The sequence below is a fragment of the Amphibalanus amphitrite genome, unplaced genomic scaffold (genome assembly GCF_019059575.1).
Source record: "Amphibalanus amphitrite isolate SeventyFive unplaced genomic scaffold, NRLGWU_Aamphi_draft 001157F_arrow, whole genome shotgun sequence".
NCBI lineage: Eukaryota > Metazoa > Arthropoda > Thecostraca > Balanomorpha > Balanidae > Amphibalanus > Amphibalanus amphitrite.
Window position 1 is genome coordinate 4,502 of NW_024882651.1, and position 17,519 is coordinate 22,020.

At 48.4% G+C, this 17,519-nt stretch overlaps 1 protein-coding gene across 1 annotated transcript in view; it reads right to left on the bottom strand.

The window, feature by feature from the left end:
- Positions 1–3,949: 3,949 nt before the first annotated feature.
- The window catches only part of LOC122370662 (inaD-like protein), a gene marked incomplete at its 3' end in the record, with an annotated part of 33,509 nt that continues 19,939 nt past the window's right edge, over positions 3,950–17,519 (bottom strand). The window contains exon 2 of the mRNA XM_043346451.1: positions 3,950–4,146. Coding sequence (XP_043202386.1) covers positions 3,950–4,146 — 197 coding nt within the window. The remainder of the gene's footprint in view (positions 4,147–17,519) is intronic.

A 17,519-nucleotide genomic window follows, 5' to 3' on the forward strand; every position in this document is an offset into this window, starting at 1 on the left:
TGAAATTGAGTCGCAATCATTTTGGGTAGTATGAAAAATGCTCTTTCCAACAGAACCCTAGTAAAAAACGTGAATGGACAAAAAATAACTTTTATTTCGACATAAATATTGGCCTGTTTTTAAGGCATCCTGGTATGCCGTAAGATTTCGACCTAGAAATTGGTGTTCCCCCAATCATTGAAGCTTGAGCAGTGAAAAATATGAAAGCCTAATCTGTTTTGCATCATTAGTGATTCTCCTAGGGTGTTGCCATTTCACCCTAGGTGTTGCGAGTTGCTTTTGCAAAACGTGTTCCTGAAACGGCTCAATTTTTTGAGCCCTCAGCATTACGCCTATGGGAGCCTCTGACGTCACACGCTCAATATTTTGAGCGCTCAATAATTTGAGCTTTTCCCCCTTGTGCGTGGGACTGACATCGTCGCAGAAAAGTGCATTCAATTGCTCTTTTAGCGGTCTTTCTGAAATAAGCCTTCAGATTTGGCTTAACCCTCGCCCCTAGCCCGGCAGGCGGTGGGCCTATCAGCCACCTTCCGCGCGGTGGGGGGGGGGGGGGGCATTTTTTTGCCCCCCCCCGTATCTCCGAAACTACTGGACGGATCCGGAAAATTCAAACGGCGTTCGATAGCCCTGCCAAATTTGTCGAGGGAAACCAAATTTTATTGACCTCGGGGTCACCGATGACGTCACAGGTCAGGTCAAAGATAAAATGTTTCACCGTTCACGGGGCTTCTAGGGAAAGCGTTATAACACCGAGTAAAACGCATTTTGTCGAAAATCAGCGATAAGGCGTCAGTTGTCTAGTACATATGTTGCTATTAGAGGTCACTGGTCATACCAGGTCAGGTCACAGGTCTAAGGTCAGGTCACCAAAGGTCACCAAGGGTCACCACATGAGCCCAACTTTACTAAGGTTATGCGATGCATGTTTTATGGCCAGTTTTTCATTTCCAACTCAATGGTGTTGCTTATAAGACCATCAGGTACGGTTTAGGTCACTTTCTGGTGGAGGTCAGGTCAAGGTCAGGTCAAAAAAGGTCAAATTTCAAAGTTGATATTTTTGCAAAAAAGGGTATCGATTCGATGCAGCTCGTCACGGGGAGTCTAATGGTGGTCTTTGTTTTGCGCTACGAGGTCTAGAATTGCTAAAAATTGAGTTTGAAAATTTGAAGTCATCAATTTTGAACAGTTTTTTTCGCTATAACTTGGCCAAAAAAAGAGGTATCGATCTCAAATTTGGTATGTAGATAGAAGGCGGTAGGGACTATCACATATATTCCGGTTTTGTCGAAATTCAAAAAACTTTTTGGATTTTTTGGCTATTATATTCAAAAAATCTATTTTTTGATTTTTGGGGCTCAAAATCCAAAAAATTCGAAAAAAACCTATAGCAGTTTTGTAGCTCTTCTGATTCCACACCTTTTATGTCTGAAACATTTTTCTGTATCTCTAAAGCTGTAGGCCTGACAGCTCTTCCCGCGAAACCTTTTTTTGGGTCGAAAATGGCAAAAATGACGTCACTCTGACGTCATTAGCGGCCAACCTATCATAGCCTTTGGAAAAATTTTTGGTCACCATGTGCGCTAGCTGCTCCCGGGAGGGTACCGAAAGTTTGGTGACGATCGGCGCAGCGGTTCTCGAGATATATTGAAAAAAACTAAGGGGGGCAAAAAAATGCCCCCCCCCCCCACCGCCTGGTAGGCTAGTGGTGTTTTTCCAGCCAAAAACGTATAGAAGGGGTCCGTTGGACCCCTGCCATTTCGCCCCTGTTCGAGCTGGAGCTTCGCGGAGAAGACGAGCGTGTTGCCTGTGACAAGAGGAAGCTGAAGATACCCAATTGTAAGGTCCTAGGTCATTGGTTGATCTTCCAGGTCAGGTCAATGACCCAAAAGTCGGGAAAATCGGGACCTGTTAGAACGTCGTGAAGGGTGGCTGCTATGGATTTTTTGGGTGCTGATCACGAATATAATGTTATTTATGGTCATAGATGATGTCTTCATACATTTACGCCAGGTCGGGTCAGGTCAGGTCAGGTCAACCAGTAAGCGTTTTGCCGGGTATTTGTAGTAGGTGGCAACCGCCTCTGACAGCTTCGTAACATGTTACGAAGGCACCAAAGCTACATAGTAACTGTTCAAATGGTTTCTAGATTCAAATTCAGCTCCAAAAACTAGCCTGGAAACATGTAAAACTCGAAAAAGCGAAGTAGGTCATCAAAGGTCAATGACGTTACCTGACCTTCCGGTGACCTTGACACCCACCCCAATGCATGGGAGCAACATAATATCCCATGTTTGAACGCTTTAACCCGCGCCCGGCTGGGGGTCCTGGATTTCCACGCTCTGCTGGGGGGTGTTTGAACACCCCCCTTCTAACTCGGCTCCTGGGCCACGTAGCGATACGCGGAAGGCGGCGTTCGAAAGAGCGTCAAAAATAATGAGGAAATTACTTAGGTCATTTTTTTGGTCAGGTCAAAGGTCAGGTCACCAGAGGTCATTGAAGGCAAAATTTCGCCGATTTCCAGGTCGAATGTCGACAATTTCCAAGAAGCCAACGCATAACTCGGGAACCAATAGAGCTACAGCGCCGCGGAAAAGCGCATTCGATAGCCCTATTAACGCCCTTTCTGAGTAATTTTCTCAGATTTGACCTAACGTCAACGGTTTTGCCTGCAGGGGGCAACAACTGCAAAAATAGCCGATTTTTTTCGGAAACAGTTTTTCTGCAATAACTTTTGACCCAAGCCTTGTACGAGCTTACTTTTACCGGCATCGTGTTCCTCTCATCAAGACGCATCGAATGAACTATAATTTGACCTTGAAAGGTCAACTTGAAAATTTGACATCAGGTCAAGGTCATGACCTGACCGGAAAGGGTCATGTTGCATATCAGTCGATCCGTGTCGTCGATCTGAACACATCTAAGGCGTTTTCATCGCTCTAGCATGCCTCTATCAAAAGTTATTTGCGAAAAACTGTTAGATACCATTCGTGACCTAAGATGACCTCAGGGCATAAACAGGGGTCACGGACACCATTTTCATGTTCAGTGTGTCTAAACCACTTGTAATTCAGTGTTTGGGAGTGTTTAATGTCTTTCGTCCAAAAGAGGCGCATTTCAATTTTCTCCCATTGACTTATAATGGGGAGGTCGCAAAATTGACCTGACCTTAGGTCATCGATATCAAAATTCTGAGATATACATGTTGTACATGCTATTGCTCTTAGCAATCGCTGAAAGTTTCAAAGCGATCAGTCACTCGGTGTAGCTATGACAGACATTGAAACTTTTTATGAGGTGAGGTCACTTCAAGTGACCTGGTGACCTGACCTTGAATGACCTTGGTCTGAAATTTTCACAACATGTGTAGAATTGATGTATGATAAGGTGTACCAAAAACGGCGTTTTTGAGATATTCGCGAAAAACCACAAGGGGGGGGGGTGTTCAAACACCCCCCCCCCCCCCCCCCAGCAGGGCGCGGGTTAAACCACGAGAAGACTGCAAACTCGCGGCTAATGCGAGCCGACATACGCTGAATCGCGATTCCGGCCAAACATGGTCTCGAAAGAAGGTCACAGGTCAAAGATCATTAAGGTCAGGGTCATTGAATTTTCAGGTTAGCTGTGAAATTAATTATCGCGAGGGTACTGAAAGTTTCGTTGCGATTGGCCGCTTTTTACGCGAATTACTCGCGAAAAACCGAGGGTTCCGTTCGAAGATTCAGGCCCTGTCGCGCTAGAATGGCATGTGGCATATCCGCCCACTGTGTACCGGCCCGGCGCGGGTTAAAGCATACACAGCGCCTCGAGTTAAGCTCTTGATTTGTAGTCAATTCGGAAGAACCACACGTGGTTCTTCGAATGTCGGCGAACCGAACGGCCCGTTTGCTGGGATTATTTTTTTCTGCAATAACCACACTTATATACCCGGGCGCAGAGCAGTAGCACTCACCTCGAGAATCTCGTCGCCGGTGCGGATTCGCCCGTCCTTGAAGGCGTTCCCCTGAGGATTGAGGCCGCAAACGAAGACGGACATGCGTGTGCGGTCCTTGTTGCCGGCTAGCGAGAGGCCCAGGCCGTGGCTACCCTTCTCCAACTCGATCCATAGCACCTCACCAGGCAGCGCGCCATATTTCTTCTGCACCTTCTCTGTTGGTATACAAGGAAAAATGCACTCAGGGTGGGTGGGCCTTAAAAAAAAAACAATAAATTTCTCTAAGTAAAATTGTTGTTTATTTTGTTGATAAAAACATACATAATGAATCTTGAACATACTGCTTGTGATGACGATTACTCAGTGGTAATATTGTTCGATGGGATAGCATAACGACTTGCTGCGATTAGACATAGAAAGATAGATAGATAGATATTTATTTCGCACGAGATCCGACATTTCGGCTTTTCACGTGTACACGTCTGTTTTTAAAGCTCAATAAAAAGAGTATAAAAGGGGATACAAGCCACTCTCACGCCTTCAAAACAGAGCACCATACAACATTCACACGCCTAACCGGATTCAGCCCTAATGTTCCGATACAGCGCCGTCCTGAAAGACTCGCGAACAAGTCTGTTTTAGCACAGGTCGTTACACAGTTTTACTCCGCTGTACGCGAGCTGGCGCCTGCCAGTCTCCGTTGTAATGTCATGGGATCGCAGCTGGTTGTTGTGTCGTGTTTGATGTTCATGTCTGTGGTCTGTGGCAGCGATAATGGAGTACAATGTTTCTGGCAACTCCGATGACACAACTCTGCGAACCATCTGTGCCCGGTGGTATTCGCCAGCGGAGATGACGACAGCCAGTTGAGACTCTTGAGTACTTCAGAAATGTGATCAATCCTTTTCTTTCCACTGATGACTCTGGCGCCGAAATTTATGTTTTTTTTTGAATTCTTTGGTGTTCCGTCTTACTGCACGTGCCGTAAATTGACACACAATACCCAATGATGGCCATGACCAGCGCAGTGACTATTGGCTTCAATGATGCCCTAGGCAGAGAATGTCTCGCACGAGTCAGCGCCAGCCGCCACTAGACTGCCGCTGCACTTTGCCACCACGTGGTCGACGTGGTCTACAAAGGTCGTGTGCCTGCCCATATAATGCCCTGTTTTACTACTCTCGATTCCTGGATCGCTGTTCCACAAAAATTGACTTAAATGCTTGGCTGGTTTTTAGCATTGCCTTGGTTCCGAAGACGATCATGTGCGTTTTGCCTGCATTCTGTGGCGTTTTATCATTTCACGAGTCCCTCTCTCCCCTCCTCTGCACTGTCCGCCGCCCGCCGCCCACTGTCCGCCGCCCGTCGCCCACTGTCCGCCGCCCACTGTCCGCCGCCCGCCGCCGCCCGCCGCCCACTGTCCGCCGCCCGCCGCCCACTGTCCGCCGCCCGCCGCCCACTGTCCGCCGCCCGCCGCCCACTGCCCACTGTCCGCCGCCCACTGTCCGCCGCCCGCCGCCCGCCGCCCGCCGCCCGTCGCCCACTGTCCGCCGCCCACTGTCCGCCGCCCGCCGCCCGCCGCCCGCCGCCCACTGTCCGCCGCCCGCCGCCCACTGTCCGCCGCCCGCCGCCCATTTCCGCCGCCCGCCGCCCACTGCCCACTGTCCGCCGCCCGCCGCCCACTGTCCGCCGCCCGCCGCCCACTGTCCGCCGCCCGTCGCCCACTGTCCGCCGCCCACTGTCCGCCGCCCGCCGCCCATTTCCGCCGCCCGCCGCCCACTGCCCACTGTCCGCCGCCCGCCGCCCACTGTCCGCCGCCCGCCGCCCACTGTCCGCCGCCCGCCGCCCACTGTCCGCCGCCCGCCGCCCACTGTCCGCCGCCCGCCGCCGCCCGCCGCCCGCGAGTGGGTCAGTTGGCGGCGGCCGGTCGTAGAGTGAGGGCGCCGTGTGTGGGGCGCAGAGATGCCGCAGTGCAGAGGAGGGGAAGATAGTGACTCTGCACGATGCCGGAAATGATGCCTTTGTGATCTAAATTAAACACCTGCACTGCAGTGCATATCCTCCCTTGCCCCATTCCTATTATATCATAATCCTTCAATAATCCGTAATGACCATTCAACGCAAGCAAGCAAACAAAACAACCCGTTTAGCGGCGACATCATCTCGGATAAAAAAGCGACAGTGATGATTAGAATTGACTTAGCGCGAGGGCAAATCGTGGGGTATATTTATATGTATCATATGCCGAGTATTTTATTCCCATCTAGCAAATTAAGATTGGGGATCTTGTCCAACAAGTTAGCGGCCGTTCTAGACACAGATAAATGCTTTGTTTTCGGTCGCATCATTATCTGCAATAATTCGAAGCGAGGTTTAACCCTCGCCGGCCGAGAAGAGGGGATGGATGCTGCCACCATGTATTTTTTGCGGTAGCTCAAAGCACACTGATGATAGAAGGCTGACATTTCATATGCCTTACATTTGATTCAAGCCGGATCATTTGAAATCAACCACGTTTTCATGTCAGGTCACTTAACTATGACGTCTTCAGTAAACCTCTGCAGACTGCACGGTTGTCGGTTATAAAATGATGCAAATCCGTAACGCACTTAGTGTCATATAAGCATAATGGGAAAATATGGAAACTGTTAATTTGGCGTCGGAAATGACCTAAAAACTATACCTCAAGCACATGAAATCGTGACTTCATACATTCTTGGCAAGGTTTAATGCTTCACTTTTGCATTGTTCACCTTGCGTGACGGAGTGCTCGTCAATAGGAGTGTTTCGTCAATAACTCCCGATCAGAATGAGCTAGCCAGTCGGGACAGCCATCAGTGGACTCTGCAAGACTTGCCGAATCAAATGTAATGCAACATGTCCTCCTTTCAACAGCTTCGTGACCTGTGTTGCCCTAACATGACATTGACCTAAACATCCTAAATTGCTTCACCTAAGCAAAAAAGCATATAAATCGACGCGTCTGAGAACAGAAAACACGATTGTATCGAAATGACGATAATGCGACCATTTTTTGGCGAAGTTATTCACCAAAAACCGATCCAATGCCTTGGGGCCCTTGACCTGCCCTAAGAGGTCACTGATATCTTAAAATGGGGTAACAGTCGCTGCGTCACGTAACGACGCAAGCGCTCGTTTTTTTCCGCGAGGCTCTAGCAGTTAGCTCAATTATAGGAGCTAAACATGGGGTTGGGGAATCGCTCCCTTCTCACTCGCTATTTTGCCGGGATAGTGTTTGCAATTACTGTTAAAATCTAACATTTTAAGATTTCAAATGACCCATTTTTTCCCGCCCAAGTCAAGTCATTCAAGGTCATAGCACCAGGTCACGTTAAGTGACCTTACCTCAAGGAAAGTTCCTGTGCTCATCATATCTAAATACATCGACTAACCGATCGCTTTAGAACCTTCAACGATTCCAATGGGCAACAGTATATGTATTTGAAACGTTTACTTTGCAAGTTTGACATTGCTGACAGAAAGGTCGGGTCAATTTTGAGATCACTGAAGTCAATGGGAGAAAGTTGAACCGCGCTTTTTTTGGACGGAACACATAATAAACACTCTGAAAACATGTGGTGCCTGATGAGATGCAAAACTGAATGGTAAAATTGTTTTTTTTTTTGGTGGGAGCCATCTTTTTCGGTCTGAGAAGGCCCTTGCGGAGCTCTATGACATAACTATGCTCTGGTGTAGTAATTGGGTTGTGCGAGCCAGCGACAGTGATCTGCGGAAGCGTGACTGTTCCCGTGGGACGATTGCCCTGTCGGGGCGGTCCAGCCGTCTCCCCAACGGTCACCCGAAGAGGATTATGTGTCCTGGAATGGAACCGACATCAACTACAGTTTGGCTGGTGGGGTGACCTCCAGTCCAGAGAGGGAAGCATGAAGACTAGGGGCGATGCGGATTGGTTTTTCCTGAGGATAGCGAGGACGGAAGGAATCTAGCACCCTTGACCCCGGGTAACTTTTAAAGGGGGGAAAAGGGGAATTTCCCCCCTTCGAAGTTGAGAAAGGCCGCGAAGATTTCGTGTCACGCTTTGAACGAAAATTATGTGTCAGTAGGCTCCAAAACTTATGAAAACCAGCTATAAAATGTAATAAAGAACCAACTAGCAGGGCTGAGGAGTCGGAGTCGGAGTCGGAGTCGGAGTCGGTCGGAGTCGACGGTTGTGAACGGAGTCGGAGTGGGAGTCGGAGTCGATTTTAGAAACCCGAGCCGGAGTCGGAGTCGGAGTCACCGAAAATCTGTCGACTCCGCAGCCCTGCTAGGTCTGCGGAGTCGGAGTCGGGAGTTGGAGTCGGTCGGAGTCGACAATTCTGCCCGGAGTCGGAGTCGGAGTCGGAGCTGGTTTTTGAAAGCCGGAGTCGGAGTCGGAGTCGGAGTCGCCGAAAAATCCATCGACTCCGCAGCCCTGCCAACTAGGAACATGGAATGAATCACAGCATTGGCATTTCTGAGTCTGGAGTCGGAGTCTTGAAGATTTTTGGCGACTGCGACTCTGACTCTTGTTTGAACTGCACGCTCCAGCCGAGTCTGACCTCACAGACATTCTCCGAAAGGTACCCCTATTTTTTCCCGACTCGAAAATCTCATCGGATCTGCATCGATCTCAGGGGGTGCCCGGTCCGAGGTTGGGGGGGGGGGGCAAGCTGCCCCGCTTGCCCCCCCCCCCCGTGGCGACGCTAATGATCCATACCAATGACAAATATCAAATTTGAAGGGCTTTCAAAGCAGAGCCAGAAAATTAAACTTTAGCGACCTGCTCAACTTTTTGAGCGCTCAAGTAGGTACGTTTTATAACATTGCCCTACTGTGTCTGCAACTAAGATGGAGGCTGTTAACTTGCCCTTTAGACTTTCACTGAAACTTAACTTTATCAAAATTGTAGTGCATAAAAAGTATGCTAACTTTGCAATCTCTTGCTTTCATTATTTTGACATGTGCCGAAATGCAGTATCAGTGCCAACACGTCAGGTCGCGTATGTCTCGTCTCGTCCAAAGCGTCCGCACGGCCGGCCGGCCGGCCATACTCAGAAATTTCCGTTAATCTAAGGAAAGACAACGCTCGCTTCGCTCGCTCCGTAACCAGTATAACGCCTTTTGGGGCGACTAACGGAGCGAGCGAGAGGGTGGGCCTTGCACGTGCGAAATAGCGAGGGGGTACAGGTCTCGCGAGATTAAGCGGTAGGTTTTACACTTTTACATTTCCGGTTATATCTCAGAAACTAATCGATCTACGATGAAGCCATTTTACACGATCATGGCCGGCTTGTTACCCATCAAGTCGATCGCATCTTCAACACTTAAAAGCTTAAGACGACGAAGATATAGCCTGAAGTACACTAAATTTTCTAGGTGCAAAACCTACCGCTAAAACCTGCGAGACCTGTACCTCCAACTGACTTGTGCACGGCACCCTACTAACCGGTCTCTAGCGATTTGCCAAATTTGGACACAATCGGCCCAGCCGTTCTCGAGATCTGGAAGCGGCACCCTGCACGTGCGCACGTGCAAAATGGGCCCCAACTGACTTGTGCACGGCACCCTACTGACCGGTCCCTAACTGTGTACCAAATTTGAGCGCAATCGGTCCAGCCGTTATCGAGATCTGGAAACGACCCCTGCACGTGCGCACCTGCAGCAGCACCCCAACTCTGGCACATGGATATGCAGAACCTAGTGGGTGCCTACCTACATGCCAATTTTCAGCGCAATCGGCCAAGTAGTTACCGAGATATTGCAACAATTACAAAATTGACACCTCTTCGTTTTGCACGTGGCACGTGCCTAAGGGGTCACCCAAATGCTTTGGGAATAGTCCAATACTTGGTAGAAGGAATGAAGCTACCCTACAAAAATTACCGCATGTAAATCGGTCAAGTGGTTGCTGAGATACAAGCCTCGCAAAAGCGTCCGCACGGCCGGCCGGCCGGCCGCTCATACTCAGAAATTTCCGTTAATCTAAGGAAAGACTACGCTCGCTTCGCTCGCTCCGTAATCAACTATGATATTGCTCCCTTTGGCTGTGTCAGCATAGCTGTGTCATCGATGAGCGAATAGCCTGCGTGGATGGTGAAATCCAACCGGTGTAGCGTTGACTTTCGGTGGGATTTGTTCTGTTAATGTTTTGTGGTTTATATATTTTGTGCGTCGCTGATATGCCGTCAGGAAAATAGCGACACGAACCGTCGATTACTGATGATAGAACGAGCTTGCGACCGAAACGACTGTAATTATATGCAACTACCACGCCTATTTGCGTAAATATCTGCCCTGCTGCCTATAAGCCCCGCGACCATATCGTTTCAAATTATTTGTTCAAAGTGTCCAGTTAGCCTCGTATCTACTGTTCTCGCCATCTCGCCTTTCGGTATCGGTTCCGGCTAGTCAAGATGTCGGGAAAGTGGACCCTGGGACAATTGAGGATAGCTCTGGACAAAATGGGACAAGATACGCAGGGGACTAAATCAGTTCTTATTGAGAGACTTGAAGCATGCTTGAGGAAAGAGGATATTCGAACAGAGGTGTCGCGCAAAGGCCGTGCAGCGGCACTGCAAGAAGTTAAGCCCCATGTACCCCCATCGCTCGGCAAAAATATGCAAGGTCATAATCAAGGTGCAGATAGCAGTGATCTGCCAGGTGCAGCTGCCTCAGATGATGACAATTATTCCTGTGTCTCAGCTGCGTCGTCAGTAACTGGTGAGAGGGCGAAACTTGCTGGTCTACAGGCTAGGGCAGAGTATCTGAAACAAAAACATGAGCTTGACCGGCAAGCTACCAACATTCAAGCTCTGCAGGAAAGTCTCGACCTGGAGATGAAGATTAGAGAAGTATCTGCGAGAGAAGCGGTTTTCAAAATGGAGGGAACAGGAGACCGAGAGGGCTTAGAACGGTCTGCGGGGTCTTCCACTAGGAATGGATTCTGCCTCGATGATAGACGGCGCGATGACCCATGGGAACGCAGTTTTCCGGGGGTCGGAGCTCCAGATACCCAACCTGTGACCACAGAATGGACTCCGTCTTGCGAACTCGCGAGACGGTTTCACCTTCCCACTTTAGAGATGTCGACTTTCGATGGCGATGTGGGGAAATATCGTTGTTTCATGCGGGCTTTCCACGCCAATATTGTTTCACGGATACGAAGCGAAGAAGAAAAGTTGCATTATTTGCATCAGTTTACAATCGGAAGGCCGAAGGAAATCGTGGCGACTTGTTTACATCTTCCGCCCGAACGAGGGTTTTCCGAGGCTATGAGTTTACTCGACCACCGCTATGGAAGTCCGGTGCAAGTGGCGGCCGGCCTTGTCGATAAATTATTGGGATATTCGAATCTTAGAGTAGACGACGTGGAAGCGCTGGAAACCTTTGCGATTCATTTGAGAGGAAGCCTGAATGCATTAGCTGCCCTTCCATGTGGTGCGGGAGCCATTGACGTAAAAACTATTCGTTTACTGCTAGAGAAGTTGCCGTCATTTATGAGGGACAATTGGAGAGTAAGGGTTGACGATGTTGAACATTCGGAACTCAATTCAAGGATTTCGTTCAGTTTATCGAAAGAGAAGCTCGGATCGCGGCCAATCCATCTTACGGTAGACATGTAACTGCTCATAGTGAAACAAAACATATGTTTAGAGAAAGAAGATTCGAACAGGGATTCAATACAAAGGGAAAGCTTTTAGTGGGTAACCTGAGTCCCAATCGTACTTCCGTGTCCTGTTTAGAATGCAAAGGAAATCATGAAGCCTCTGAATGCCCCCAGTTAGATCGGAAGACAAGGGACGAAAAATTAGCTTTTGTTTACTCAAATCGTTTGTGTTTTGCCTGCTTGCGTGCGAATCACATTGCAAGGTATTGTAAGGAAAAGAAGACGTGCAGCAAATGTCAAGGTTTACATCCCACTGTCCTCCATGTAAATCTGCCAGAGCCCGCTGTACCCACAGTTACTTCCGGGCATCTGTCAGCTAAAGGGGGAGCAAAACTCCAAGTTGTTTCTGTTCGGATTACTTTACTCGGAGTCACGACAATGACTACTGCCTTCCTTGATTCTGGAAGTACGCATTCGTTCCTTTCAAAGCAGCTGCTTGAGCGCCTGGGAGCTCATCCGAGTGAGAATACGTCGATCACACTTTCGACGATTAACCCGCGCCCTGCTGGGGGGGGGTGTTTGAACACCCCCCCTTGTGGTTTTTCGCAAATATCTCAAAAACGGCGGCGCGGAGCGCCGCCGTTTTTGGTACACCTTATCACACATCAATTCTACACATGTTGTGAAAATTTCAGACCAAGGTCGTTCAAGGTCAGGTCACCAGGTCACTTGAAGTGACCTCACCTCATAAAAAGTTTCAATGTCTGTCATAGCTACACCGAGTGACCGATCGCTTTGAAACTTTCAGCGATTGCTAAGAGCAATATCATGTACAAAATGTATATCTCAGAATTTTGATATCGATGACCTAAGGTCAGGTCAATTTTGCGACCTCCCCATTATAAGTCAATGGGAGAAAATTGAAATGCGCCTCTTTTGGACGAAAGACATTATAAACACTCCCAAACACTGAACTACAAGTGGTTTAGACACACTGAACATGAAAATGGTGTCCGTGACCCCTGTTTATGCCCTGAGGTCATCTTAGGTCACGAATGGTATCTAACAGTTTTTCGCAAATAACTTTTGATAGAGGCATGCTAGAGCGATGAAAACGCCTTAGATGTGTTCAACTCGACGATACGGATCGACTGATATGCAACATGACCCTTTCCGGTCAGGTCATGACCTTGACCTGAGGTCAAATTTTCAAGTTGACCTTTCAAGGTCAAGTTATAGTTCATTCGATGCGTCTTGACGAGAGGAACACGATGCCGGTAAAAGTAAGCTCGTACAATGCTTGGTTCAAAAGTTATTGCAGAAAAACTGTTTCCGAAAAAATCGGCTATTTTTGCAGTTTTTGCCCCCTGCAGGCAAAACCGTTGACGTTAGGTCAAATCTGAGAGAATTATTCAGAAAGGGCGTTAATAGGGCTATCGAATGCGCTTTTCCGCGGCGCTGTAGTTCTATTGGTTCCCGAGTTATGCGTTGGCTTCTTGGAAATTGTCGACATTCGACCTGGAAATCGGCGAAATTTTGCCTTCAATGACCTCTGGTGACCTGACCTTTGACCTGACCAAAAAATTGACCGAAGTGATTTCCTCATTATTTTGACGCTCTTTCGAACACCGCCTTCCGCGTATCGCTACGTGGCCCAGGAGCCGAGTTAGAAGGGGGGGTGTTCAAACACCCCCCCCCCCCCCAGCAGGGCGTGGAAATCCAGGACCCCCAGCAGGGCGCGGGTTAATGCGGACCAGATATTTGATACGTGTATCGTTCCGCACGCGATCATAGAAGACTTGGAATACAACAGGGTAGTGTGGGGTAATTTGAACATATTTTTACGTCTTCTCCGTTGTACCAAATTCCAGCTCAACCCTGGATGAAGAAAAACTGTTTCAGTAGCGCATGTGTCACTTGCTTTTACCATGCAAGCCTCATTTTTGGACGAGCCGAGCATACCTTGAATAGCATAGCATCACTTCACCACTGTCACGGTGTGTTCAAATTGCCCCACCGTGGGGTAATTTGAACATACTGCCTTTACCTGCCATAAAAACGATAGTCTCGCCAGCACCGATGTTGTTTGACGCATAAACGAATAGGCAGAGCAATTCTAAACATACCTTCATTTGAAAAATCAACACAACAACAAAAATAACAGTTGCAGAGTATCAATATCTGCACACTGCACACCGGTCAGTTGACACAATTCGCCTCTCCTCAATTAACAGAACGTCTATCATCTCCGTTCGATAAAAACTCTACCAAACCTTAGGTACTTCATCTGTTATAGTAGTGCCAATCGGAACTTGGACATTCGGAGTTCCGATTCTTTATAATGTCCAATTCGGAATTGATTGCACAAAGGTATAGTAGTCTGGACAAAATTAGACGATGACCTGCCACACTTAAGCATTTTCATCAAGTAATCGTGCGTAGCATTGATTGGCGAATGGAAAGCTTGTTAAGCTCTCAATACAATTAACACTTTCCGGCTGGTGAAATTACATGATAAGCTATATGAAAGACGTTTTGAGTGTTGATAGCTGCATAATTTACGGACATATTTGGACAAATAGATGACTTTAACATTTTGGACGGAAAATCAACGAAAATGCCGGACATTAGACGGATATTAGACGTAAATTTTCGAAAACTGGCATCACTTATCTGCTACTGCTTTGGGTCGAAGATATTGGCAAAAAAAAAAAACCGGGAGCGTTGTTTTTTCGGGGCTATCCCTGTCTTCATTGAAATTCTCACACTATGTTCAAATTACCCCACGCTAAAAGTTATTTTGCCATTTTTAAAAACAGGGTTCAAAGGCAAATTTCTTGGATTGAAGGCACTGATTAGGTCATTGTACAACAAAAGCCGTTGCGTATTAGGCGCTAGCAATGCAAGATTTTGCGCTGCAATGAAGTTGCAATGACGTGTTGTTAGGTGTTTATCCTTGCGAAATTGATTTTTTACACTTTGCGTCAACATCTTCATTCCCTAAAACTCTAAACCCCGTTCATATGATAGCCCTTTTAGTTACGATAATTTCTCTCCTGGTCTTATTGTCATGCCACTTATGGATTTTCCGTAATTTTGTGTTATTCACACTATGTTCAAATTGCCCCACATGTTCAAATTACCCCATCCTACCCTAACAGGTTAGAACTGCCACCTCTCTTTGTTCTTAATACTATCCCAGTATCAAGTGATGATGCACCAACGCACAGTGGGGCCGTTGACCAGTTTAGGGCGAATTTATTCGTAGCGTTGTTAATATTTCTCAATATGTTTTTCAAATGGTTTGAATGGGTATATTTAGGCATTTTGGGTCATCCCTGATGCTTTCGATATATTCGATAATCGAAAAAGCATAAACACACGATGCATATGTATTGCATCACATGTTACATACATACACTTTGAACACTCTCACGACACGCCGCGCTGGTTCGACTCTGCCAGTCACTGCTGTCACTGCTGAACAGTCACTGCTGCTGTGGCAGTCGTCGCTGTCGACATCACTGCTGTCGGTGCCGTCGTCACGACGTAGCTGATTCTCTCTCTCTCTCTCTCTCTCTCTCTCTCTCTCTCTCTCTCTCTCTCTCTCTCTCTCTCTCTCTCTCTCTCTCTCTCTCTCTCTCTCTCTCTCCTCTCTCTCTCTCTCCCCCTCCCCCTCCCCTCCCCCTCCCCCTCCCCCGGCGCTGCAGACCCAGGCTGCTGAGCAGCGGGTCGCTCGCCACGAGCAGGTAGCCCAGGAGGTCCGACATCGTGTGCCTCCTCGAATCCTTGCGGGTGTGTCGAAGGCGGTACTGGCGGACCCGCTTGTGGGTAGCCTCTGCTGCTTCCTCAGACATCATACCGATGGGGAGGTGGCAAGACTCCACCACGGCCGCGGAGTGGCTCAGCAGCTTGTGCAGCGTGGTGGACATGTACCTCTCCACGTGGTCACGTGGAGAGGTACATGTCCACCACACAGCTCACCGTGCGGCGGCAGTACGCGGAGAGAGCGTCGATGTCCAGTCGGTGCAGACAGCTGACAGCCTGCAGCACCGTGCCGACCCGGTTGATCAGCTCCTGGTCGACGCCGGTGCAGGCCGCGAACTCGGCCGGCGAGCGGAAGGCGCGGCGGGCGGTGTTGCCGTCGTTGGAGTTGCCGCTGCCTCCTGCCCGCGGCTCGTCCACGCGCAGCCCCATCCTGGTCCTGAAGGCCTCCTGCACCTCAGCCGGGTGTACGGAAAGCAGCAGTACGGGGCAGGAATGATCAGGTACCAATAATCGAAATCATCGTGGCCAAAGAGGACTTATTTCATACTCTCGAAATAGGTTACGATACATTTGCCACCCAATGACTAGCTGACACACATCCTGACCCATAATAACAGGCTCGATGATTGGCTGCTGTAGACAGTGACCACTCAATGGGCGGGACTAAAAACCACACGTCATTCCGGATCCTGTCGGGTCACGCACCGTCCGCCCCCAGGTCAGGTCACGGCGCGCGGCTGGGTCATGACCGAGCGGCGTGCCGTCGGTCATGTTTAAACTCGAGCTACCGGTGAGGCGAGCAAGTTCGAGCAGGAAAAAAAGGTCGGGCCAAGTCAAAAAATGCTGGCAAATTGCAATCATGCTAGATCTGACGTGGCGGCAAACGGCGGTAGTTGTTGAAATCTTCGGTTTTCATGAAACATCGTTATGAAAACGCTATGCATGTATTGGTTTGATTCTATCAGTCGTAACGTGCAGACAATAGGTCAGCCAGTATTGCAAGTTATCCTATCGTTTTTTAGAGACATTGGGAAGAACAATGGTGTATGATTTATATCAATTCAATATGTATTACACTATATAAACTTGCGTTACAAAAGTCGCGTTCTTGCCCGCAAATCGGCAGGATATGAGCAAGCCAACAATTTGTCCACTTTGAGTAGTCAAATCACCCCCTAAAAGTTGCCATATGTGCAAAATTCAGGTGGTTTCATAAAATTCAGGCAATTTCCTATATATTCAGCCATATTTCAAGCAGATTTTCGAAAGTCACTTTCTTGATTAAATTCGCCCTAAACTGGCGCGCGGCCCGTCCGTGCAACGGTCGATGATTTACGCATGTGGCCTTATCTTATCGAGGGTGGTGTGCATTTTGAAGAAGATTTCGAAGGAGAAGTGGGTCTCTTGCTTGGTAACAATGTAACAGCGGCGACTAAACCGATTGAGATAATTCCCAGTCAGGACGGTGGCCCATTCGCCATAAAGACCAGGTATGGCTGGGTCTTAGGAGGGGCACTGAGATCAAGTAAGGGCCACCTCAAAGTTCACAGGATGGACGCCATTTGTAATGACGATTCATATGGGAACCGAGCCGAATATAAAATGGGTCCTTCTGCTGAAGACCTCCGATGGCATTCCATTGTGGAATCGTCTTATAAATTCCAAGATGGGCAGTACCAAATAGCGTTACCTTTTCGTAATACCAGTCCTGTGTTACCCTACAATAAGGCGGCCGCTTACAAGCGTTTGGAGCAGCTGAAGCGGAAATTCCAGAAACATGAGACATTTGCTATAGAATATGCCAAGCAGGTTGAAAAACTTCTAGAAAAAGGGTACGCTGAGAATGTTCCGGAGTATGCACCCAACCAAAGAGGTGGTGTGTGGTACCTGCCTCACCACGGAGTAGAAAGTCCAATGAATGGGAATAAAAATCGTTTGGTGTTTGACTGTGCCTGTCAGTTCGGAGGAACAAGCCTGAATGAAGAACTGCTGCAAGGTCCCGATTTTGCGAACTCTCTGTCTGATGTGTTGCTTCGCTTTCGGAAAGAATCAATTGCACTCATGGCAGACATTGAGGGCATGTTCCTGCAAGTGAAAGTTCCGGACGAGCAGCGCGATTTTTTGCGCTTCTTGTGGTGGCCGAACGGCGACATTTTGCGAAGCCCCAAAGAGTACCGCATGACGGTTCATGATTTCGGGGCAACATCGTCT